This window comes from Macaca fascicularis, chromosome 7 (assembly GCF_037993035.2).
Source record: "Macaca fascicularis isolate 582-1 chromosome 7, T2T-MFA8v1.1".
NCBI lineage: Eukaryota > Metazoa > Chordata > Mammalia > Primates > Cercopithecidae > Macaca > Macaca fascicularis.
In genome coordinates this window covers 24693751-24720686 of record NC_088381.1, presented here as the reverse complement: position 1 = coordinate 24720686, position 26936 = coordinate 24693751, and the positions used below count along the sequence as shown (strand labels likewise).

General features: G+C 36.1%; 2 protein-coding genes across 8 annotated transcripts in view; both read right to left on the bottom strand.

Moving 5' to 3' along the window:
- The window catches only part of SLC12A1 (solute carrier family 12 member 1), a 101535-nt gene extending 94255 nt beyond the window's left edge, over positions 1-7280 (bottom strand). For all 7 annotated transcript variants that reach the window (XM_005559483.4, XM_005559481.4, XM_005559484.4 and 4 more), the window contains exons 1-2: positions 7252-7280; positions 5440-6046 (exon numbers count right to left, since the gene is read on the bottom strand). In XM_005559483.4, the coding sequence (XP_005559540.3) occupies positions 5440-5859 (420 nt within the window). In that variant the 5' untranslated portion in view covers positions 5860-6046; positions 7252-7280. The remainder of the gene's footprint in view (positions 1-5439; positions 6047-7251) is intronic.
- Positions 7281-10410: 3130 nt separating this feature from the next.
- On the bottom strand, positions 10411-22522 carry CTXN2 (cortexin 2). Its single transcript, XM_015452799.4, has 2 exons — positions 22318-22522; positions 10411-12923 (listed from the first exon to the last, which is right to left on the bottom strand). Exon 2 carries the CDS (start codon positions 12864-12866, stop codon positions 12621-12623), a length of 246 nt encoding a protein of 81 aa, XP_015308285.1. The 5' UTR covers positions 12867-12923; positions 22318-22522; the 3' UTR covers positions 10411-12620.
- Between the last annotated feature and the right edge of the window lie 4414 nt (positions 22523-26936).

The following is a 26936-nucleotide window of genomic DNA, read 5'->3' as shown; positions in this document are numbered from 1 at the left end:
AAAAAAAAAAAAAAAAAGAAAAAAGTTCTAGAGGAAAGAGGTCAAGTCACTTTAACTCACTTTACACAGAAACTCTTGTAAATACATGCTTAATAAATGCTTCTGATGATGATAATGAAAGTGATTGAGACATAATTCTGTAGGACAAGCAATACGATTTGTCACAGTCTCAGAAAAAAGGACTGAAACAAGGAAGAGCCTCCTGCTCAGCCCATCATGACAGTGTGATTTTCTTCTTCATGCCTGAGTCCCACCATTCTCCACAGCTGTTGAACGAGTTAATGGAAAGTGCCGTGGGAAAGCAGACTGAGGATGGAAAGTAGAACTGAAGGGCAAGGACTCTGGAGTCCTGCAGACATTAGTTCAACTTACCAGCCATGTGACCTTGGTTTCTTGACCTTGGAAGTTCATTGACTTTTGCAAGTCTTTGTTTTCTCTTCTAAAAGATCTGTAGCATTTTATAAAACTTTCACCATCCACAAAAAAGCAATAATAATAGTACCCCCCTTGAGGCATTGTTGTTAAGGATTGAGTGAGAATTTTTTAAGTGTGAGCACAGTGTCTGAAACATAACAAGTTCTCCATAAAAAGTTGGTTATTACTACACTGCATTTAAAGCTAATGCTTTTATTTACAAATTGTTTGTAGTTGTTAACAGCATAATGATCCAAATATACAGTCATTCCATTGATTTTTGTTTTGGATTAGTTTCTATAGAGTTAGCTTCTTTAAGAAAAACATTTGTCTTAATTTTATAGTATTTCATACTTTTCATAGATAGCTTATTTCAATGACACATGGCTTTGATAGAAAGTCTCTATATTTCCTTGAATCCTTTTAAATTATATTTTTCTGAAATGCTAACAACAATGGTGGTTAGTAAGGCTGCAAAGGAGTTTCATTTTGGTTAGTCCTGTAGTAAGGAATTGTATGAAAAGTTGGCCACAGGAATTAGGCTGGATACTGAAAGCAAAATTCTCTTTACAAAGTAAAGGCACTAGATTAATCTTTGCCAGATGCCAAATAATTATTACATGTGCTTTAATATGGAAAGATCTCCAAGGTATGTTTGGTAAAAACTGCAGAGTGCAGAACAATGTGAAAAATACGTTCTAGTACATGTTTGAAAATAAATGTAAACAGAAAGTTAGATTGATAGGAATCCAGATATTTATAGATATATGTGTATGTTTATATAAGCCTAGAACATTTCTGGAAGGATTTACAAGAAACTGTCAGTAATGATTGTTGTCCTGGAGAGAATAACTGAATATTGATGTTAGACGAGAAACACTTTATTACATATTTTTTAGTACTTGTTAAATATTTTATTAGTATTTATTTTACTTTTAAAATAAAAAGCTAGTATAAAAATTACCACTATCATCAATGATCATTTATTGAATTCTTACCCATTGTAAGGGTAGACTTTATACTCATAGAAACCAATGTTCACAAGCATCTTGCAAGACAAGTAGAAGTTACGTAGCTCGTACAAGAGCTTGTACAGAGCAAGTAAAGGATAGTTGTTTCTCCTGCTCTTAAGTAGAGTTTTCAGAAATTTATCATTCATGGTCACCAGTATAGGTAGGTATTTAGCTCTTTACTAACATAGATAATAAAAATAATTTATTCAATTATGATCTCAAGTCATTGGGATTACAAATTCTGTCACTATCTATCACACCTATAATTTCATTTAAGGTAGAGCCTTAAAATAATGTCTTTCAAACCTGTTTTTTATTTTACCTATTAGAATAATTTTGTCATGTAACTTTTTTCTCGCTTGGAAATTATAACCAAAATTTACACAAAATCCAATTGGTTTTCTGACTAACCATGTTCTGCCATTCAGTATGAATGTGCTATTGCTATTATAACTTTTAAAAGCATTATAAATCACAGTTACAAAAAGTATTGTCTAGCTTATACTATGTCAATTACCTTCTACTTTTAAATGATTTAAGTAAACACTATTATTTATATTTTTTGCATACAAAATCTGTGAAGGGTCTGAGTATTAATCATGTAATGTTTGTCCTGTTGATGATTTCTAGTTGTGATTTGAGGAACTACCATAAAAATGTCAAGGGCCACAAGGAGGTGGCAGCATAGCTACAGCACATTGCAGGTTTTCACTTCTTATGTTTGAGGGGGGAAAAGTAAGGGAGTAGCTGAGTCAAATTCACTAGCAAACAATAAAGAGATAAACTGAAGAAGGCCCAGGCTGCTACACATGGAGAGGCAGGCTAGGCCGTACAATTTCAGCAACACTAGAATGGGTCTGGCTGCAGAAATGTGCACATTGTAGATTGTGTGGTTGAATCTGAATTCTACTCCCAATTTGGCTATGTAGATACGTCTTCATGATTTAATCAAGATGAAGTTTCCTAGATAACCGAGCATCAAGTCTATACAAAGAGTAGCTTATTACTATACGCGTTCAAAATGATTATTCAGAGCTTAGGCCTAATTTTTAATATTTTAATTTGCCATTCCTTTGTGTCTAAGAAAAAAATGCTTTAAGTCAAAGTTCAGTCTTTAGTTTCATTTTATCTCTTCAAAAGTGATGCAATATTCCAAACAGCTATTACATTTATCTAATGCAGCTATTTACTGTGTGGTCATTCAGATGGCTTTCTTTTTCTTTCTTTTTTCTTTTTTTTTTTGAGTCAGAGTTTCACTCTCATTGCCCAGGCTGGAGTACAGTGGCATGATCTCAGCTCACCACAACCTCTGCCTCCCAGGTTCAAGCAATTCTCCTGCCTCAGCCTCCCAGGTAGCCAGGATTACAAGCATGTGCCACCATGCCTGGCTAATTTTTTTTTTTTTTTTTTTTTTAGTAGAGAAGAGATTTCAGTTGGTTATGGCTGGTCTTGAATTTTTGACCTCAGGTAGTCCACCAGCCGCAGCCTCTGAAAGTGCTGGGATTACAGGAATGAGCCACCACACCCAGCCTTTAGATGGCTTTCTAAACTCCTGATCCTTTAGAGCTTTTCTCCCTTTATTGAAAGATTTACCTAAGCCATGGCTTTTGCAATTATAAATAAGCTACTTTTCTCTGTCTGGAATGTCAGTCCTAAGAACAATGTGAATTTATTCCATTTCTTTTTTAATGAAGTTAGAATTCTATTTTCTTTTGTTGTAAATTGGGGAAGTAGGTGAATGAGAATATTTAAATTGTGATACTAACTTTAAAAAAGGAGGCAGCTTTAAAAATTATCATGCGCGATGTGGTAGAGTATTGTGGGATAGAATTTCAGGTCTTTTTAAAAAAGAACTTTGATTCATTTTAATTCTTCAGAAACAATTGAAATATCTTTTTACGATGCCCTAAATTTCTTTCTGCCTTTTCCATGTCTTGGAAACTCCTGGTGGCTGCTTCTGTCAACCTTCTTTTCATTTTTCTTCTCCTTTTTCTCTCTGCCATTTTCCTTTCCTTTCCTGACACAGAAAAGGACAGTGACATCTCAGCTGGATTTCAAGAGTCCAGATTGCCTCCCTTCTCAAAAATCTTCATGGAGCTACCATGTTGTCTGAAATTGTTGCATTGCTAACTTCTTTTGATTAAAGCATCAAATATGCCAGATAAAATCTAAATCTTAGGCCTATAAGGAAACCAGCCATTTGGCAGACTGTTGCCTATTTAGTACACAGGACTAGCAAGGTTTGGTGGGGAAAGGGGATAAGGAAACAAAATTAAAAACATGAACTCCTCCTCAGGAAGTCACTCAGTCTCTGGTGGTAGGACCCAGAGTCAGGGACCGTAGCAGCCAAGGCAAATACATTTTAGAGATGGATTTTCTTGAGAAAGGAAAGGTGAGCAGAAACTAAAGAAAGATTTTCCCCTTTATTAGCATCTTTCCTAAGAGTAGTATTCCTAGACTTTCTGGAGTGGATGACCATTTAAAAAAATATTGAAGGAATGAATGGATGAATGCACACAAAAGGAACTGTTTCAATCATTTTCTTCTCTCTCCTCAAAACTTGGGCAAGAGTAAACTCATTTGAATATGTGACATCTAATCATTCTTTTTAGCAGGTAATTATATTTCATAAAGAATGATGTTTATTCCAAACTGGTCTGGAAGAGCAGGAAGATAAAGTTGATCAGTATATTTTGGAGAAAGTTATGGAAGAAGAAATCTACTAAGTTATAAGGTTGGAGGCTGGGTGTGGTGGCTCATACCTGTAATCCCAGCACTTTGGGAGGCTGAGGTGGGCTGATCACCTGAGGTTGGGAGTTCGAGACCAGCCTGACCAACATGGAGAAACCCTGTCTCTACTAAAAATACAAAAAAATTAGCTGGGTGTGGTAGTGCATGCCTGTAATCCCAGCTACTCGGGAGGCTGAGGCAGGAGAATCGCTTGAACCTGGGAGGCGGAGGTTGTGGTGAGCCGAGATTGTACCATTGCACTCCAGACTGGGCAACAAAAGAGAAACTTTGTCTCAAAAAAAAAAAAAAAAAAAGATTAGAAAAAGTGCTGCGTCATACTTCTAACACACTTGGGAACCCTGGCTGTATTTCTTAAATAATGAAAAGTTTAGCCACTTCTGCTGCTTCTGTACTTAAATTTAATTTAGTTATTTTTATATGCTTAAGCACATTCAGGAGCCTCAGGCAAAGTTTTAAAGAGGAAGGGATAAAATGCTGAATCTTATAAATCTCTGCCCTCTCTTTAAAGAATATAAAATTACTCCTATGCACTAAAGGCTGGCACCCACAGTATTAACTACAGCAAGCACAAATGTTTTGCTTTTTATACGATTGACATAGAGACATTAATACTGACGTGAAACCAGCTTGATATTCAGTTTGACATGTTTAACCAAGAGTAAATTGAGTAGGCTATCATCATAAACAAGGAACAACATATTGCCTAACGTTTAGAGTTAATTCTTTAGTTCTCTATCCGAAGTCAGAAAACATTTGTGGAGCTGGGCACAGTGGCTCATGCCTGTAATCTCAGCTCTTTGGGAGGCTGAGGTGGGAGGATCCCTTGAAGTTAGGAGTTCGAGACCAGCTTGAGCAACACTGCAAGACTCTGTCTCTATAAAAAATAAAAAAGTCAGTCAGGTGTGGTGGTGCATGCCTGTAGTCCCAGCTGCTCAGGAGGTTGAGGTGGGAGGATTGCTTGAGCCCAGGAGTTCAAAGCTGCAGTGTCCACCACACTTCAGGCTGGGTGACAGAGCAAGACTTTGTCTCAAGAAAAAAAAAGAAAAAAAAAAATCCAAAGAAAAAAGCATCTGTGAAACAGTTTTTTGTGTATTTTCTGTTTACTGGGAACTAGAGACAGTTTTGTAAGTAAGATGGATAGTGTTTGGAATAGACCTCTCCATTTGACTGTTTCACATTCATTCATAGTGTAATGAAAGAGAAGGAAATGACCTGAAGTTATGAATAAGGGAGGACACTTGCCTGTGTCCTTCAAGCTCACCTTTGCGAGTTGCTCATGAATCTCAAGCAGGCTGGGTCGGTTGACCTTGGGTCCACTGATGCTGCCGGTGTTGCGATAGTACTCTATCTTGGGAACGGCATCCATGGTGTTGTGGCCAAAAGTTTGTAGGTAGTATGTGTTTGTGTGAGAATCATAAGCATGAAAACTGGCATCTGTTTTAGCAGTTTCTCCACTTTGGAAGAAATTGTCATAGCACTCCTGATTCCCAGGCCTAAAGCTGATTCTGAGTCTTTTCTGAGCCTCATCCCCAAAAGAGGTTTCTTCATAATGTGGTGGGTCAGTGTTGTCATTTGCTGCTGCACTGCTCTCATGGTTCTCATTTATGACATTAACTTGAAAGCGATTGGTATTACTGGGCACTGAATCCAGAAATATGTTGGAAGAGTTGTTCAGTGACATCTTCCAAAATTGATTTTTTACTGAGCTATCTACTTTATGGTTGTGTTAAAAAAATCTATATATTTCTTCATCAAAATAAACACTAATGTGCTTCCATTAGGGAGCTCCTGGCTTTTGTTCTAGACCATTCAATAAATAGATTCTTGATATATTGTCTCCTATATAATCTTCAGGATGTTCTTCAAAGCTGTCATTGAAAAAGAAAATTCAACTTGTTTCAAGTAATACAAATATATTTAGGTGAGGGTGGGATATAAGGGAACAGTTTTGTTTTACAAGACATACAATTTTAAACTCATTTCACTAAAATTTATCTGTCCATGAACCTTAGTCGTGTGAGTAATTAAATCCGATAATAAATAACTGGAAAACTGTTCCAGCAAACAGAATTTCCAATGCAGTCATTAAAATGTTACCTGTGTTTGTAGTATTTGCTTGGATTCAGTGCACTGGAGTTCACTATGACTTTAGGACAGATGTAATTTTACCTATTGAATACAGTAAGACCTGATGAGAATGTTCTTAGCCTAAGACATAGTTCACTGACAGTACTAAATACTGAAACTGCAAAGTATTTTGATTGATAGGAATATACACTATATGACATGTAAAATGAAAGACAAAACTTCTAAAAAATATATTCTTGCTAGTTTATAAAAATCTGTACATGTTCAACTAATAAATTGGTTCCAAATTTTGCTACCTATACAACAAGTAAAAAATTATGTTTTAGAATATGCATTTAAAAAATACATCCCATCAAGATGATGTCTGTGTGAATTCTTGGATCTTTTACAAGATCCAAATATTTCGTTTGCTCGTACATTTGTTTGTTTTGCAAATACTAACATGAAACCTTAAAAATATGAATATAGAAATAAGTCATATATCTATAAGAAATAAGGCATGTACCTTAAAAAAGTCCTCTGTTATATTTAGGTAAAATAATCATGCTCTACTGACTCATTTTAATGAAATGTCCTCAATAATTGAGAGGTTTATATTTGACTGTGAGATGAATAGACTTCACAATAATTTTCACAATTTCATAGTACTGGCCTGTCTTAAAACACTTTCTTTAGAATTATATTTCCTTATTTATATCTTAAAATTCAGCTTTTCAAGGGAAGTTCTAGAAACATGAGATAAATATAAATAAAAACTTGTCTCTCTCATGCAATTATTAAAGCTGTATATTTGCATTAAAAAAACCCTCAACTTCATTTCTCAAGTATCCTTTCCTGGGGAAATTGTAAATGAAGCTATTGTCTTTTTAGTTTTTAGAAAATACTTCTCTTCATAGTGCTTGACACCCTCACCTACTCGTCAGAATCTACTTTATAACACAATATTAAGTATTATTTTTACCCTGCCCAGAAATGTTCAACTTACCACGAAGGAGCCTTCTTCCGAGGAAATGTAACCTGCTTCAGAGTCACCCAGGAATATATGGGGCACTTAGCTTTCAGCCCAGAATGTTAGGCTTCTGCTTATTGGTTAGAAACTTTCTTGAAGGAGATGACTGTGCAATGATTGGCCTGGAATAGTACTGTAAGCCCTACCAGGTCATTAGCCCTGAGGAACCTTAAGCACCACATCAACTGGTAACTAGTAGTAAACCATTAATCCTTTTAGACAGGAAGTAACATAGAGTTTCTTTAATTCATAAGGACAATTGCATTGCTTAATAGCAATTGTCCAAAAAATGTGAGCATTGCATTAGTCATTTGGGAATAGATAATTGAGTTCCACTGTCTTGTTTCAGATGAGCCCTAGTGACCTCCTGTTGTTTAGCATGTGTAACAAAATATGGTTCTCCAGAGATAATTTCTATACTCTGTAACTAGAAAGTAGTATCTGAAATGATTTTATCTTGCTTGTGGTAGATATTACCTTGAGTCTTTTGCATGGGAAATAAGTAGATTGGGAGTGGAATCAATGATTTATTGAAAATATTTCTATTTTGGGAAATACAGGAAAACTGTTTTTTTTTGTTTTTTGTTTTTGTTTTTGTTTTTGAGACGGAATCTCGCTCTGTTGCCCAGGTTGCGGTGTGCTGGTGCAATCTCGGCTCACTGCAACCTCTGCCTCCCAGGTTCAAGCGATTCTCCTGCCTCAGCCACCTGAGTAGCTGGGATTACAGGTGCCCACCAGCACGCCTGGCTAATTTTTTTGGTAATTTTGGTAAAGATGGGGTTTCAACATGTCGGCCAGGCTGGTCTCGAACTCCGGACCTCAGGTGATCCACCTGGCTCAGCCTCCCAAAATGTCGAGATTACAGGTGTGAGCCACTGCGCCCAGCCGGGAAAACTGTTTTAAGCAGGAATCAAACTGTGGGTAAGTATCCCAGTGGCACTACTAAATGACCTGTCTCCAACTGGAAAAACATTTTTTTGTCAAATTCAGTTTTTGAGTTTTGTTGAAGAAAAGATTTTTCTTTTTCAGATTTGCAAGTAGGTGATTATTAACACAGCAAACAATTCCTCCCTCAGGTCTGTCAATGATTTTCAATCAGGATGATTGAATGAGTCCTCTTGGTTTCTTATAAGAAACGACTCAAGAGATTTCCAGTTGTCTGAATAGCTCAGTTGTGGTGTAATATAGTGGCTAGGAACAAGACTCAAGTCAGAAAGCCCAATTTATGTCCTGGCCCTGCCACTTGCTGTCTGTGTGAACTCAGTCAAGTTACTCAGTCTTTCTGTGCCTTAATTTTCTCATGTGCAAATGCAGATGTGGATAATCATTGTACCTACCTTGTTGTAGAGTTATTTTGAGGAATGAATGAGCTAGTTTGTGTATGGGGTTTAGAACAGCAACGATTTTTTTTTAGCTTTATATAGTTTTTTATTTGCCAATTTAAAAATAATTTTCTTCCCCCTTTAAACTATTAATCTCTTGATTACCTGTTCCATTGCTCTAGACTGTTGTTAGTTAAGCAACCCTAAATTTACACCTTCAAAGGGATGACAGGTGAAAGTTTACATCTCCAAGGCATAGAACTTAGATCTAAGCACCATTATTTGCTGAAACAAAAAGGACATGAATAAAGGCCCACTCAAAACGAGATTGTCAGGAAAAGTATCCTAAACAAAGGTAAGATTTGGTGTATAAACATTAAACCAATGTCTTTTTTTTTTTTTTTTTAAATATACTTTAAGTTCTAGGGTACATGTGCACAGCATGCAGGTTTGTTACATAGGTATACGCGTCCCATGTTGGTGTGCTGCACCCATTAACTCGTCATTTACATTAGGTATATCTCCTAATGCTATCCCTTCCCCTCCTCCCCACCCCACAATAGGACCCGGTGTGTGATGATCCCCTTCCTGTGTCCAAGTGATCTCATTAGAACAGCAACAATTTGTACTTAGTGCTTGCTTTTACTATTTTAGCACTATTTACAATTAGCTGGAGATTTTTTCTTAGCACATTCAAGATCATGAGGTGAATCATTAGAGATTGGGATAGATATTTTGTCTATAAAAATAAGTGTGAAGGTAAGTTAGTGAACTGATTCAGGATTATAGAAGTGTCTAGAGACACCTAAGTAAAACCCTTTAGATTCTCTTCGTCAGGTAAATGTCATGCTAATCAGTCAGGCTAATGTCGTGAGGCCATATCAGAAATAAAGACAGAATTACAAGTATGTACCTATAACTCATTCCACTCTTGAAGGCCACCAGTACAAGGCATTTATCTGTTCAACAAAGGGTTCTGATTCCTCATATAGAAAGTGTTTTGGCACAGGAATGTCCCCTTTCAAATTCAGCTGGGTGGGGCTGGTTGTTTATATCAAGACAAGGGACAGCTAGGATGGGGCTGGGACCCAAAACAGGTCCTATTCACCAGACCAGGACAGAAGCCATGAGCTGACATCCTTCAACCCTTTCGGGAGCCACGTATTTACTCTGCAACCTTTTTCCTCTACCAATGACTGTGAATACCTCTGATACCAGTCAATTTCCTTTTTCTTGCTGGCTGACTGCCTGACTTCAGAGTGGTATGAATTTGTTTTAGTCTTGGTCTTACATCAACCAGACATTTTCATTCTAAGCCTTTTATCTCTTATTGTGAAATGAAAATCTTTGTTCTCTATTAAGGGGATTCGGGCATCCTGGAACAAATGGGAGATGGTTTTGGGGGATATGGATGAAATTACAGCATCCATAAAGCCAACCTTGAAAGGCGAATCCGATTTAGGCCTTTCAGACAGGCGGGAAAGGTAACAGGAGCAAGCTATCTTGAGGTATGCTCCTCTGTCTTTCCTCTGTCCTCTCTGACAAGGCTTTTGGGAAGGGGAAACTAGAGGCTGATCCAGCTGTGACATTGAACATCTATTCCTAGAAGAATTAACATTTCATGAAATTTCCATGTTGTTTTCATATTGTAACCAGCCTTTTATATGTTTTATATTCTTTCTGTTTCTGAAAATACAGATGCTGACTTTTCTATCCCCCCAACACCCCCCCACCAAAAAAAGAAAAAAGAAAAACAAAAACAAAAAACTAAGGCACCCAATAGACCACAAATAAAAACCACAGATGAAGACACTTTTGGTTAATAGAATTTTTCTTTAGTGGATTTGGAAATAATATTATGATAGAGTTGATATACTTGAAAAGCTTATGGGAGTTGAACTTCCAGAAACAATGCTCGTATTTCATAAAGTTTTCTTGGTTGTAGAGGTCTTTCTTCTTTTGAAATAAAGATCTGGCCTTGGTTTGTTCTAGTCATCAAAATGGAGGGTCTTGGTAGGTGTCTTCTCTGGGAGACAAGTGAAACATCTGGTACTTTAAAAGACTTGGTCAATAAAGAGACCTAGTTTCCTGGCACACACAATTTTCAGTACATTCAGCTGAACTTGGCCCAGTGACCTGTTCTTGGGCCAAGTTACTAACTGGCTATGAGATGTGTACCAGGCCTACACTCTTGAACCAACTAGGGTACAGAGAGCCTCCTTGAGATGAGGATCTGATCCAGAAGATCTACAGCTAATAACAGATATGTTCTAAATCTATTATGAGATGGAAAGCATCAAGGAATCTCACAGAGACAGGTGGTTTTGGAATTCTGTAGACCTGAGCAGTAACCATGTCTATAAGCTATGTAGAAGTGTTGAGGACAGTGTCTAGGGATACAGCAGAAATTAAACTGCCCAAGTTCAATCCCTAACATAACCATTCCCTAGCTATGGTGACCTTGGGAAGCTAGTTAATTTCTCTCAGCTTCAGTTTCTTTTCTGCAAAATTAAGATTAAAAATAAAATGGACATAGTAGTCTTCAACTCAAATAATTGATAAGAGTATCAAATAAATTGAAAGTAACTAATTTAATGCTACCCCTTGGCAATATTAGTCTTGTTCCTTTGTGGTATGTTTTGCAGTTGTGTGTTTTCAAAGGACATGAATATTTTTGTATTTATCTCCTGCTATGTTCCTCCATTCTGACTCATAGAGAGTCAGAAGTTTGTAGTTGGAAAGAATTTAGAACTATATAATTCTATCTTTTTATTTCTCAATTGAAGAGAATGAAATACTAGAGAGATTGAATAATTTACACTAAGCCATTGCTTCTTAGGGTTTGAGAATATTACTGCTACTGATGAGGACAATAAATAATGATAGCAAGGTATGTTTAGATACTGTTTTATGGTTTACAAAATGCTTTCACATTCATTATATCTAATTGGCCCTCTCAGTATTCCTGAAGATATGCAGGATAGGTTTCTTAATTCTTGTTGTGGAAGATAGGTTCCCCTTAGGTAACTTTCTGGGTCATAAAGCTAGTTCTTGGCTAAGCTAACATTAGAATTCAAATCTCTGAGTTTAGGCTCCTAATCTGAAAAACTTTTCATGATATCTTAAATCCTCATTCGTTTCAGATCTCTGGATTTTCAGGTACATTTGTAGCATTCATAGGGCACTAGAATTGAAAAGGATGTTAGCACTCCTCTTCACTGAAGCTCACAGAGATTAGATGACTTACCCATTAGAGTATAGCTCTACTGGTGGCACAGCTGAGACTGTCTTTGTTTCTGCTTAGAGTACTCTATCCACTAGGTCATGCTGGAAACTCCCTTTTAAATTCTATTTATGCAAGGGGTAGGGGAGGGAGCATCAGTATGAGTCAGGTCTGGTTTGGATTGCAAGCTATGGGATTTTACTGCAAGAGATTCAACAAAGAGGACAGATAGGAGGGTCAGGGCTCTGTGAAATTTGGGGACCTTTAGGGCCTGTAACTACTTGTAGGCTTTGGGTGTTAGATTTTTGAGATATTTTTTCACCTGTGAATGTTTTTGACCTATGGCTATCATTAGACAAATAATATTTTGATTATTCTTTGGACTAAATTCTGTGTTTCAGACCTGACTTACTAAAGCTAAAGGGGTCTGAGTCTGCAATGTGGAGGGGGTGCCTGGGCTTTGCAGAAGGGAGAGAGCAAGATGTCTTTAGCACAGTTTATTAGCACAAGAAAGGAAGCAGAAATTCAAGGCAGTTGTTCACGATAAGAATAAAGATGGTAAACATTGCTGCAGCAATCCTTATGCTCTATTCATTGGAAACCTCTAAGTGGGAACAGAGGAAAGTGACGAATCCCAACGATAGTTTATCATTTACACAGCATGGTGAGGAAATTAGTCACAGATGTTTATTGAATTCACTGAACAAAGTGAGCCTCTCTCCCACACACTCAAGGTAATTACAATTGTATCCAGAATGTGTCCCAATGGCGCAACCATAAAAACCATATAGCTGGAACTCTCACGCGAGCGCATATTCAAATGTCCCTTTATCAAACTCTTCAACTTCATCTTCCCATGTAGAGGAAGGCATGCTACTATATGGGTCTAGCAGGATTTTGAAGCATCTGATAATAAGAAGTCCCAAGAAGATACACAAAATCCCAACAAAAGCAAAGCCAGTTTTTTGCTCCAGAGTCAATGAGAAAGCTGATACTTCGTTGACACTCATCTTAGCTGAAGAGTTGCCACAGTAGGTACTACTCATTATTCACTGGCACATTGTTGTGGCTCTTCACAATTCCTTCTGGAATCAACTCTTCGCCTAGGTGCAAAATTGGACTCAGTTTAGTTTTACCCTTGTATGGTATTGGGTAGGTTGTTGCTTATTAAAATCTGACATTTTTCAAACCTTCTTGACTTAACTCACAAAAGATGTTTGAAAACATCATCAGATACAGATCAGAATCAAATTAGCATTGGAGGTGCTATTTCTAACTGTTGTCATTGAAGAATTACCTTTGTGGACACATAAGACTGTGCCTACATACTCTAAATAAATCAAGTATGAAGGTGAGTATTCAAATTATCAGCCCTAAAATCTTTTGATTCATTGCTAGACAGTTGGATAGCTGCTTCTTTGATCTGAATTGTCATCTAATTTTCACCTCATATTTGCACGCGTAGGTAGATAATATAAATAATCATAGCATGTAAGTTGCTCAAGCTGTTTAAAGTCAAGGTCTATTTCCAGTGCCATTTTGACTGGTATAGATTCTGATCCTTTTAAACAGATATAATGACTTCTTTCTTTTTCACCCCCTTAGGTTTCTTATGTATGTATTTACATTTTTTTTCTTCACTACCATTGGATACACTAAGTGTCAATTTCTTAAAGAGAGGAATTATGTTTTTAAAATTACATGAATGCAGGCAGTGCCCAACAGAGCAGCTTGCAAGTAATAAGCAGCAGTGGCTATGGCCATTAACCACCTCCCCACCATCTCCATTAGCTTTCAGAACACCCTAAGTAAACATAAAATCCAAGTTAAACAGCATGCTTTCTCTGCAAATTCAACTTCAAGACAAATTCCCCAGTCACCCTCCCAACGAGATTTCTACTCCTAAGTCCCTGTTGTGCTGAGATTCTAAAACTAACACTAACGCATTCAGAAAGTATATGTTGAACTGAAACAAAACAGATTTTTTCCCATTTGATGTCTTAAGGTAGTTAAGTGAATTAATTACAAATAAAGATAAATTTAATTAATCAAATAATTACTAATGTGCAGCCACCTTTTTTGAGAAGACTGTCACCAAATAGCTTTTTATCCAATAACTGCAAATAATAGACTGTTGGTATTTTCTTTTTTATTGTTGTTTTTTCTGATAATTTTTAAGAATTATATTTATTAAAATTACTGACCCTTGAGATTTGTTTGCTCCTAATTTTCAGGAAACAACTGAGACAGAATGAAGGATGGAAGGTAAGGAATGAAAAAAGAGAGTAATAAAAGCAGGCCTTGTAGCTTTCAAAGTTATTCTGCAAATGATACACCAACTAATATCCATCAATATTTTGTTTTATAATGATTTAGATTACAAAAAAGCTCTATCCTCAAACCTTAAGTGGCAGAAATATTCAATAGTTATGGCTTATGTTCATTGTTTGATTTTTTGTTTAGTAAAGGGAAAAATATTGTTCAAACCCCTGTTGAGTTTCTTTCCACTAAGTCGTTTTTTGTCCTAATCAATATAGTATAGTGAAAAGACTTTAGTTTTTTAAATATAGGGACACTTATTGGCTGAGAATGATCTTCTGGAAGATTGAGTTCTTGTTGTGGTATTTATCCTGTAAAAGGCACAGAAGATTGAATTGAATCTCTAATGACTCTGAGACTTAACTGGAACTTCTTTTGCTGACTAAATGTCTAATTTTCTTGCTTTTGTCAATTAAAAGTCATTTGTTAAGATCCATACACTCACTGGATCATTTATTTAATGCATGGAGAAACTAAATAGCAGGATGTTTCTGTATGGAGATGCTGGACCAAGGAGATGATTCAGCCAACTAACTTGTCCATTTATTATTTTTACTAGAGCATAACCTTGCTGGGCTACACCATGTGGATATTTCAGGGGATATGTGGGTAAGATGAGGCAATAAAAGTGGTTTATTGATGGACAATGGTTTCCCAATAGATTCCCTTCAATGAAGGACTTGTTGCCCAGCAGCAAGGAATGTTGCCAGCGAACAGTCTTCAGCTGTCAGTCCCTTTCACCATTTGCCTTGGTTGCAGAGAGCTGCTTCACCCAAAGTCATGGCCCTTCCCAGGGGAGGCCATACTCAATAATTGATTATATAATAGTATAAAGGCGTGGCCATCTTGTATCAAAGGGAGACAACTCTAAAATCTATTTTAGCTTCAGAGTTCTATATGGGGTCAGCGGAGACTGTCATTGGGTCCATAGCACAGTTCAACTTCTGGCCACTCCTGTTTAAGTCCCCACTTTTCCATGGCTGTGGAGCCCAAGGACAGTCCTCAATAAAAATTCAGCAAACTAACCTCTGTCTCAGAGTCTGGCTTCTGGAAAACCCCACCTTTAACAATTGACATCACAAAAGTTAAAGCACCTGGGCAGTTTTAATGATCTGTTCATTTTTCAATTAGTTCTTTTTGTTATCGTCTAGCAGCAGCCTAAACTGATTATAGTTATGATGTTAGCTAAATTTATTGAGGTGTTTTGAAAATGCATAATGTAGACACAGACACAGTATCATAGCTGATCGTTGAAGGAGTTAAGTCTGTTGGCTCTTAACCAGTGATTAATCCACTACACTCTTATTTTTCTTAAAACCTACTAACCAACCAAACAAACCAACAAAAAGAGGCATTGTTTTAGAGGCAGCAATAAAACATTCTTGTCATTTGTTACTATTAGTTTAAAACAAGGCATCTTCCTAGTTAGAACAAAATCTTTTTATACTTTAGAATATAATATGTCCATCATACACCAAATAATACTTTGTTCCTAGAGCTTTAGATGATATGTAAATTAATGAGTTATTTATTGTTTTTAAAGGGAAAATAATTACTTCTCACATAATGATCACAGTTCCCAGCACACTATAGGTATTCAATAAATATTTCAATTGAATTAAACTAAATATATTGAAGAATATATTTTTTGAGGAATAAAGTCCTTCAAATAAAGTTTTGTACAATACTCTAGTTTTTAGATATCCAAAAAACATGAAAATACATTTAGTTAAAATGAAAAAGAAAATTTTTATTTGATTTCAAAAATTGGATTTGAAAGTATGTATAAAAACTCAGTAGCTCTTTCAGAATTCAGTGTTTTTGTTCTTTTCTATCAAATTTCCTTAACATTCTTAGACTCACATCATTTTTAGAATTTAAAGGTGGAGAAAACAGATCTTTCCTTGGGAGATCCTTTTGGGGTCTTGGGAGACCTTGGGAGTTTCCTTTTGTTTTCTAAGGAAAGATATATGGCCATCATATATTCTGGCATTAGTTTGTGCCAGGAAGTACAGGGTTAAATTTTGCATTCCACTTTAGTGACATTGGTTAGCTTAAGATTTCTGGTGTAATTACTCCTTCTTCGTCTGTCCCTGCCCTCTACATTACTTGACTGTTACCCTTAGCTAAGAAGGTATTGTAAGATACTTCAAAGGCTTTTGGAATCAGGTAAAGGCATAAAGAATGAATAGATATGCAGAGTCACTGTTAATGAATAAACAAAGTCACCATTTTTATACTACCGTGGAGGAATAGATGGATGGCTGTTTCATGGCTTTGAACATAATTTATAAGCACTCTGTGTCTCTATTATTGGTACAAATATAGGAGCAATGCAGTATAACTAGGGAAAATGCTGAGAAGTGACCAAAAACCTCAGAATGCTGTTAAGAAATCTAAAGAGCTAAGTGAACTTAAGGTGATATATAATACTATTTTAATTTATTCATTAACCAAATGTATATTGAGTATCTGTTAGATGCCAGTACTTTTCTTGGTACTAGAGTACAGTGGTGAACTAGATAACAATGTGCACCTGCCAAACTGAGGGTTATATCCAGTGGTGAAGTCAGACACAATTATTTAAAAATATCTCTCTCTCTATATCCACATCTATATATTAGATCAGGTACTTATAGTCATAAAGGCTATGAAAGAAAGCAAAGCACATTAAGTGGAAAGAGAACGATGGTGGATAAGCGGCACTTCTTTAGTTAAAGAGGTCAGCAAAGGCTTCCCTAAGAAGACAATATTTGCCCTGAATGATGTCTAGAAGGGAACCATGGAAATATTTGGAGGAATAGATTTGAAATTTGTGGAAACAGCCTTTACAAAGGCTTTGAGGTAGAAGGGTTTCACATACAATATGCTCAGATCAAGAGATAGACCAGTAAAAGATTAAGCCCTTTATTTGCACAAGATGGTTTAATGTTATCAAATAACAAAAAAAGGCCGAACTACTTAATCTACTTCTGTCTTTTTAACCAATATAGAATGGGTTTTAGAAATGACACACACACACAAACAATCAAACAATGTAAGCAGACAATACTTTAGTAGAATAATGTTTAGCCACATTAAATGAGTTAAAAAATCTCATGATCAGATAATTTATAACTTGGAGCTATACTTTCAAGACTTTTGAGAAATTACAGACCATGAAAGAGCTGCCAGAGGTAAGGATGTGGACAAATGTCTCAATTTTCAAGAGGAGTAAGGGGGAATTGTAAAAATTATATATTGGCACCTTGGAATAGGTCTTTGTTGCAAACCCATAATTAATTATTTAACAAGCAATTTGTCAATATTTAAGAAGTCATTAAAAGTTAACATGAGTTTCATAGGTAATGCCAATGCACTTCCTTTTCAAAAGTTTACTACTAATATGATGAATCAGGGAAATAGCATGGACATGGTTTAGTTATTTTGGCAATGCATTTAACAGTCTCCCATGATATCTTTGTGGGGAAGACATGAGATATGCCTGGATACTAGTGTTTTTATGCAGATTCATAGATCTGAACTACCCTAATAAATATCAGGTTCTGTAATCATGGACATGGGTCTCCAGTGTGATATTACAAAGGTTTCACTTTATCTACACATACTTTTCAGTGTTTTTGAACAGTGACTAAGTTGAAGATATTGAAGTGAAGCTTATTACATTTGACAAGGCTTGGCTGAAATATGACAGTACATGGAATAAAGACTCAAAACAATTCTGATGCCTAGAATTCTGGGTTGAAGCTAGAACATAAAATTTAATAGAAACACTTCTAAAGCCCTTTGTTTAAGTGGGAGGGAAGGAGATGCACCAATTCCAAACAGGGGAGATAATGACTTGGCAGTTCATGTAAAATAAATCTGTAAGCTGCAATTAATCGAGTTAGCCTGAGCCAAAGATATGAGGTGGTGGCTTATAAAAGCAAATGTCTTAAATTGAATGGGAGTGCAAATGATAGAAAGTAATAACATTATTATAATGTGTCAGGCCACATATAAAGTAACACCGCATATATTCACTATACTTTCACTGAAAAATGTTTATTGGGTTGCTAGTATGCTCTAGTAGACATGGACTCCTCTACTCAAAAAGATTCCAGCTAGTAAGGGAGAAGAGCCATGTACACACAAGGAAAAAAACAACAATGTAGGCTTCTACAAAAGCAATAAAAAAGGACGAGGAAACAAACTTGTATTTAAAATCTACTGTGTATCAAATACTGCTTTACATATATTATTTTATTTAATTCCCACAACACCCACATAATGTTGATATTATTATCTTCAACATCTTGGTGAAAAAAAAAAAGAAGATCCAAAAAGGATAAACAAGTTTAGATGAAATCAAGATTTCACCCATTGAGGGATCAGGAAAGTTTTTCTTGCAAGAGATTGTATTTGAACTGAATCTTGAGAGACAATTATTCAGATCTGTGAAGAAGAAAAGAGCATGGCAATAAATATGAAGGCAAAAAGTACTGGATTTATTCACAGCACAGTGAGCAATGTGGTACAGGCAAGGGGGAGTATGGGAAACAAAGCATTGGAAAAGTAGATTGGAGCCAAATTGTGAAATATTTTGACTGTCAGGCTAAGAGTTTGAAATTTATTTGCTTAAAGGCTGAGTGGCTTGATGATGAGACTGAAATAGACATAATTTTGAGGGAGAGAGCATCATGGGAAAGAAATAGTTCAGGTGAGAAGCAATGAGGGTCTACACTAGGGAGTAGATGTGTGAAAGAGGGTAGACGTTGGAAAATATTTAGAAAAATATGAGGGATAGGATTTGGAAAGTAGTGGGCCCATGGAGAGAGAGGCATCAAAGAGGACTCTACACTGTTAAGCTCTGACAAGTGTAAATATAGTGTTTTTATTAATCAAAACAAAGAAAATAAGAGCAAAGTATAGACTTAGAAAGTGACGAGTTTATTTCTGGACTTGGTGAATTTGTGGTACTCGTGTGATGCATAGTAGGCACTCAATTGTCAGCTTTCAATAAATTAATCCAGATCATTTTGTCTAGCATAAAATTTTTGATGGGGAGAATATTTTAAGGTATTGTTGTTGAATAAGGCTTGTGTAGAAGACTCTATCCAGGATGGAGAGAGCCCAGTATATAGAAATATTTGCAGATCAAAACTTAAAAAGAATAGAATTGTTGAGCTTTGTCTAGGAAGGGGAAGACCAAGGAGGACAATAGGTAGACTCAAATATTTGAAATATTATCTTGTAGAAAGCCAGAAGGACTTGTTCTAGATTGATCCAGAGAGCAATTTTACTGTAATTCCATTAAAGTCTATTTTCTGTTACCACAAAGGATTAAAGATGGAAGAAGCCTAGCAAGGAGCTTCAAGGAATGCCTCTCCTACAAGGAGGATCTCCTACTGGAGTTATATAAGATGAATCATGAGTAAATCTGTAGCAGAAAATTCACCTATAATAAAGGAGGCTACGGTTTCTAGAAGGAGGAATTAGCAAACAGTGTCAAATTCTACAGTGGTGATGGAAACTAAGCACTGAAAAACTGGGTCTTATGGTTGGCATTCAGAATTATTGCATCATTATAAAAATTTAGTTGAGAGTCTAGGAGGGACACTAAATTGAATTGGATTTAGAAGTGAGGGGTAATGAGAAAATGGAGTCAGGTGGTAAATAAACTTGACAGAAAGTAAGTTTTAGTCGGTACAGAAGGTTAAATCATAAGATGAATCACTTTCAATAACGAAGACATGACTGCATATTCAGTTTTTAAAGGAAGAGCTACGTAAATTTACCTGGGTTCAAAGAAGTGTAAAATTTCCATTTTTAACCAAAAAAAAATGGGTTGAGAAAGAACAAATGTTTTATTAATATCTTAAAAGGGAAAATGGGCTTTTATATTTATCATGAAAGTATACTTCATACTAAAGATGAAAACAAAATACAGGTCAAGGAGAGCAACTGAAAAAGTAATATTCAAAGGCTGATTAAAAAGTCTGCCTATTGCTGTAGGCTGTGCCTACACAAGCAAATAGAAGTAAAAAGTTAAGCAATTGCCTAACAATGTGTTCAGCAAATAGATGGTTTTGGTAATTTAAACCATATATGTAGCAGTTGAAATACCAGTATTTCAGGCCTAAATTTTTCAAACAATTGCCCAAACTTTCCATTTTACTTGCTCCATGAAATGAACAACTTGTCTCATTTCAACACCAAATCAAAAGTTTTTGAGAATATACTGTTGAGTGTGCCAAGTCTTCTGCTTTTCTATTGATATAGAGCGTAATATGATATAAAAATATTGTTAATAACAGAATATTGTTAAAAACAAAAGTCTCCAGTTATAAAACTGATTCATTCACAATTACTAAGGTATTCAAAATGCTCAACAGTTATAGATAAAATATGCATTTTCACTTTCTCTAATTGCTGGAAGAGCTCTTCACAACAGACACTGTAATGCCTAGCCCTGGAGAAGCATCATCTTAATATCCTGTTTACTGGGGAATAGAAAAAGAAAGAAATCTGAGAAAATTTAGATTAATTTACAAACCATATATTTTTAAAAATCCATGTAAAAATAGTTTAAAAAAATGAATTTTCAAAAATAAGTAGAATGTAAAATTGGGTAGTGGTAAAAATTATTTGAAATATATTACACCACAAAACTGGGTAAAATCAACAATGCAGTTTAAATATCAGGATCAATATATATAATGATTAAAATATTTAAGTATCTTTTAACACTACTGCTGCAAATGATAAAATACTGTCTTGAGCCATATTCACTGGAATAAATGGTTAGGTACTTTGGCAATGAGTAACTTGGTTGAAATTACTTCACGGCAATTCTCAGGCACTAAGATTTCTAAGTACTGATGAGTCATGAGATTGGGCCAAGGGTGTTCCTGTAGATTATCAAATAGCCCAAATCTCATGAAGTTGCTTTGTAATTAGCAGCTAGTAAGTAAAAAACAAAGTCTTACTATGATCAGTACTTACAAACCATATCACTGTAAGTAGTTAAGCAAAGATGATAGTATTTTTATACCTGATATGCAGCCTTTCATATTCATGAATATTGTTAGTGATGTTTATTTCTTCTGTGAAATAACCTTACTAGAGATATAAAAATACACCTTTCAGATAAAATCATTTAATCATGCAACAATGCACAATTACAGAAACCAATGTTAAAAAGTGTGTACCCATTAAAGAAAGATCCTCTTGTGCTTTATTTTAATCAACAGGTTTTTCCTCTTGTTTATTTCTCTAGTAATGGTATTCCAAACAATAAACCTGAAATAGTAACTATTAGAGTGGAATATGATGTTCTACGTAGAAAGTATTTTAGCACTGGTCATTAGATATAATAATCTCTACTGCTAATGATGACATTCATAATTTCATGAAATAAGACATATAAGAAAATCCAAGGTTAAAAAATAATGAACCATTCCATAAATATACACACTCCACACAAAATATAAATGTTATTATATCCCAGTAAAAGAGAGAAAAGAAGCATTATTGAAACCACATCTGCACAGAGGTAGTTAATCATTAAGAATCGAATGTGTTGGAATCAAAGGAAAACCTTAAATTACTAACCTAGATGTCTTCATCATGGTGAAATGCATAAATTTCAGGGCTTTCCAGAGGTCCCAAACCTTAGGATCTGCCAGAATCCACCCCCAAACCCTCAGATTTCAACCTTAAGAGAATTTCTCTCTTAAGATAATCTTTGGATGGCTCAAGGACTCTGACACTCAATCCTTCCAACGCACTGAGAAACCTGGTCTGAAAATTCTCCAAATATCTCATTAAAGAAACCTAGAGCATCATCATCATTCTGCGTTGTTTGTTTCCAGGTCTCTTTCTACGTACTAAACCGAAGAAGCATGGAAACTTCCTGCAAAACATTATGGGAGAAGCATCAGCAATCTGCACGTACACAACACTTTTCCCCCGCCTGGCAGCCGCATCAGCAGTAGCGCTAGCATTACGGGTGCTGTTTTCCCTTTAGAATTTGAACTTATCAGACCTGCTGGCTCCCCCCCCCCCACCCCCCGCTCTTTTGCTTCAGAAATACAAGAGAATGAGGACATATTTCTCAAATCGACCTGCATTTGGAACGCTGTCAGTTAATGCGGAGGGAAGGGGGAGAAAGTTACTTCGCAGACAGCGATGTCTCACCTTCCATGCTTGTTGCCATGGAGATGAAGTCCAGCCAGTAGACTTAAGTGTTGGCACGTTTGTCTGCGTTCCCGGATCGGTTCAGTAACAATGTAGAAGGCGTGTTCTGGAACCTGCGTGGAGTCACAGGACCCTGGTTAGCGCTTTCCTGGCCTAGAAGTGTAAATGTCTGTGTCTGTCGGTGAGACAGAGGACGTGGGCGCCCGCCGAAGTACGTGTGCGCGCGCGCGTGTTTGCAGGAAAACGTGCATGGATTTCTTCGGTGTGGCAGTGTGTAAATATTTGCGCTCGCATGTGTCTGTGACAGCGTCTGTGTGTGTATGTGAGACTGAAAGGAGGTGGGAGATGAGGAGGGAAAGGGAATTGGCTCCAGCAGCAACAGGCTCTATCTATTCCTCAGTTCTGCTAAAAGAAAGAGAAAGAGAGGAAGAAAAAAAATAGACGCTCCTTTTTTTCCCTCATAACACACCCTGAAGGTTAGCAATCAGATTTCATCAATATCTTTGTTTAGTAAGGCAATGGGGGTTTAATTGATTTACTGCTGAAATCCTTGTTTTGCTCTCCTTGCTGCATTCCTGGCTGTGCCGCGGGCATTTTGCTGTGCTTTGGTGACAGCCGTTTCAGTAGAACAGTAGGCACTAAATTCTTACATGTTTCTTCTTATCCGGTAAGGAAAATTCAGGAGTGAAAGGTGTATTGGTTTAACCGGAGACTGAGTGTGTCGTTTGGAGTTCGTTTCCCCTACTCTTTCCCTTCTCCCTTCCACACAAACACAACTGAATCCCCTTCCGTTGCTAGGAGAAGGCGCCTAGGCGCTGTCCGTAGTGCTGAAATGGTGCGTGTTGAGACCCGGCTCCCAAACACAAGCTAGAAGACAACAAAATAGCAGCCAGAAAACGCTCTGATAAAGCCCTAGATAGCCGCCAGGTACGTTTTCTAAACAGTGTTGAATATGAAGATTCTAAACCTAACCGACATTGAAAGCAAGGCAAAGCAAAGCAACGCAAAACAAAACAAAACAAAACAAACAACAGAAACCTTGCTCTTTATCCTTATTTTAGGGGTCTGGTCGTTTCAACAAACTCAGTTATAGGGTTCCCAATTCTATTTATGTTTTGCTACTCTATCCAGAACCTTCAAGTTGTAAGCACTTGTAGATCCCCTACAACCTTAATTATTCACCTTATAACTACTGGACTGTGAGTGGTTGGGGGAAATGTAGATACAGAATTGGGACATTCATCTAAAGAAAATAAGTTGAAAACATAATGTAAGTGTAACTAGATTCAATAACAAAGTGAAGACAAACTTTATGATTATTTAGAGTGTTTACTGATTTAGGAAACGTAATGGTCTTACAAAAAAATGGGCAATGTATAACTGGAAGTTCATAGAAGACCACATTTTTTAAAAGTTGTTTTTCGATTTGAAACTATTAAGATGTCCTAAAATGTAGGTGAACTAACTGCCCCCTATGAAAGAGTGAAAGACATATCTTCTTCTAGGGACATTTCCATGGCCATGGTTTTATTGACTCTTTTTAAGCTTGCCAAGGGCCACATTCTTTATTAGCACTCTGGGCTAGAACAGTGCTTCTTGAAATATAACATGCATATGAATCTCCAACGACCTTGCTAAAATGCAGACTCTGATTCAGTAGGTGTGGGGTTGGGTCTCAGATTGTGCTTTTCTGACAATTTCCTAGGTGATGCCAGAGATTACTAGTTTTGAGACCAATTAAAGTAGCAAGATGCAGCTGGGAGTGGTGGCTAATGCCTGTAATCCCAGCACTTTGGGAGGCCAAGGTGGGAGGATCACCTGAGGTCAGAAGTTTGAGACCAGCATGGCCAACATGGTGAAACCCTGTCTCTACTGAAAATACAAAAATTAGCTGGGTGTGGTGGTGGGTGCCTGTAATCCCAGCTACTCAGGAGACTGAAGCAGGAGAATCGCTTGAACTCAGGAGGCGGACATTGCAGGGAGCTGAGATTGTGCCACTGCACTCCAGCCTGGGAGACAGAGTGAGACATTGTATCAAAATAAATAAATAAAAGTAGCACAATGCTAGAGATATTGTATTCTGGCAATGCAGTCAGTCATAGATTGTGGGAAAGGAGATCATTTTATTCCATCTATTATTCTATGTATGCTTCCAAAGTGTTACAAAAATAATTTATTCAAAATTAGCTCAGAGACTAATCATGTAAACATTTTGTCTGTACAATATTAACAATTTTTTATGAATTTGATTCCTTTGATTTTGATTTTGACATTGTCTGGACTACTGGTACAGTTGACTCTGTATTTCCATACTATGATCTACAATCCTTCATTCTCTTTGCAGGCCCAGCTCAAGGGAGCATAACTAAATTACATGATTCTGCTGAGGATGTATGAGCCCCACTCCAATAATTTATTATCATGGTTGGAAACTGTGACTTATCATTTTATGACTTGAAATATGGCTCCATAGTGAATGCCCATGAAGCTGATTTTTAAAATCTGGATATTACGGATCTAATTCTCACCTAATTTAAAAGGTAGAATAGGGTTCTTGTTTCATAGATCATTTGTATGAATGTTGATTTGTTATGTCATTGACTTCATACACACATGCTTACATTTTGAAGGTTGCTAGTGTTTCCCATTAACGCTTCTGAATTGATGCCAAAGGAAAGCATTGACTATAAATTAGGTTCCTTGGTATTAGTTGGTGCATGACCCTGACCCTTTTCAAGCTATAGGAAAGATAATGATGCTCTCAAAAGTCTGCAAAATGGCTTATTCAGGAAAGCATAATGGATTAAAAATCCATTAGGTTCCACTTTCTTTGCTAGATGCTGAGATACAAAGATAAATAAGATTTGGTCTCTGCCCTTGAGGAGATACATGGTAAAATAATACGGCAAGTTCTACAAAGTTCTATACAAACACAGATTAATATGCTATTCATATTTTATTAGCCATTGCCAAAGAAGGGATGAAGAATTGCAAAAAGGTAAAACACAGAATAATTGTACTTCAGGTCCTTGCCAATATCTGCTGCCCAACTTTTCCAAAAATTTGCTGAAAGACATGAAATATACGAATGCCTTTCTAAAGCACATGTGGATAACCTATACTTCTGGAGCATCTGTGATTTATTTTCAGAACAATCCAAGTTATTAGAAAGGTAAATATGTGGGTGGCATTGTTTATAACTTCCCCAAACAGAATTGCCTTTACTATGCTTTGACATTATGCTCTCAGCTTATATACAGTAATTCTATATGAAAAAGCTCTCAGCTTACACAATCTGCTCTATATCTACTACAGAGTTGTTACTAAAATCTTGGTCAACATATAACTTACTATTTCTTATATAAACATGCCTAATGGATTTAGATTTCATAGACATATCCCCAAAAGCATTTCTTTCAATACCAGTTTAATGAATTGAACTTTCATACATCTCCTCCTCACTTAAATCACCCCAGGGTAAAGTGGTATGTTCTGTTCTTATATACAGTGAAAATGACATAACTAATTAAAGTTAGCATTTATTTTAGCTACCAGGGATGTCAGAGTCAAATTAACAGCTGAAAATAAGTAACTAGGTAAGACCTTAAGGCTTTTATATCTCTTCTTTTTTTTCTTTTAATCACCTTAACTACTGCAATTTTGATTTCTCAGGTAATGATAATATTATTTTCTTTTAGTTATCTGTTTTAATGTGTGATCTCATGTAAATGTCCTCATAAAATCAGATGTGGAGTAAACAAATAAATAAATAAAGTAAATTTCTCTACTTTTTGATTATTGGGTGAGTATATATGGTTGTTTTATAAATTTATTTTAAATAGGATACTAACATACAGAAAAATGTGTCATCTAATTAGCTATGAAGATAAAAATCTAAACTATAATGAGGAAATATTAAAATGTCAAGATGACAGAAGAATTTTTTCAGTTTATATAATTATAGATCAGCTTAATTTCAAACCACTTTGTTACCCTGTTGCTATTTTTATACTCTAAATAGTGTCCCTTATATGACTAAGACTTTTTGTTATCTCAGAGATTGGAAGTGTTAATTGTCCACCTTGTTAGAAGACATGGTAACCATAGGAATTTAGAAAGCATGATAGCCCCACTCTAATGAATATATTCTAGAATAAGATTGTCACAAAGCAACTGAAAACAAGAATTTCCTCTAATAACTGAGCTCAGGATTCTTTTCAGAGGAAAATTTAGCTTGCATAAATTTTTGCCATCCTGGCTCTAGTTGACTTCTTGCTGTCAACTGTTGCAAAGTGAGATCACCTTTACCTCTTTAACCTATTAGGCCAACATGTTACTTTCAACTTTTCAGGAAAATCTACTTTTTGTTTGGCTGAGATTTGATTACTATTCCTTAACTAAAATATTTTAATGTGGCTGTGCTTTTTAATTTGAATATTGCTATTGATTCAAACATTGGATAGCATATCTTTCAAATGTGAAATTTTAAAACATGTATTAAATACAAATATAAATTAGTTTTGGTATAACCATTTTTTAAGATAATCCAATGCTTTTTTGGCTTTAGATGATGTTAGGTAATTAGCTATATTCAAAAGTCAACTCTTTATTTTTCAAAA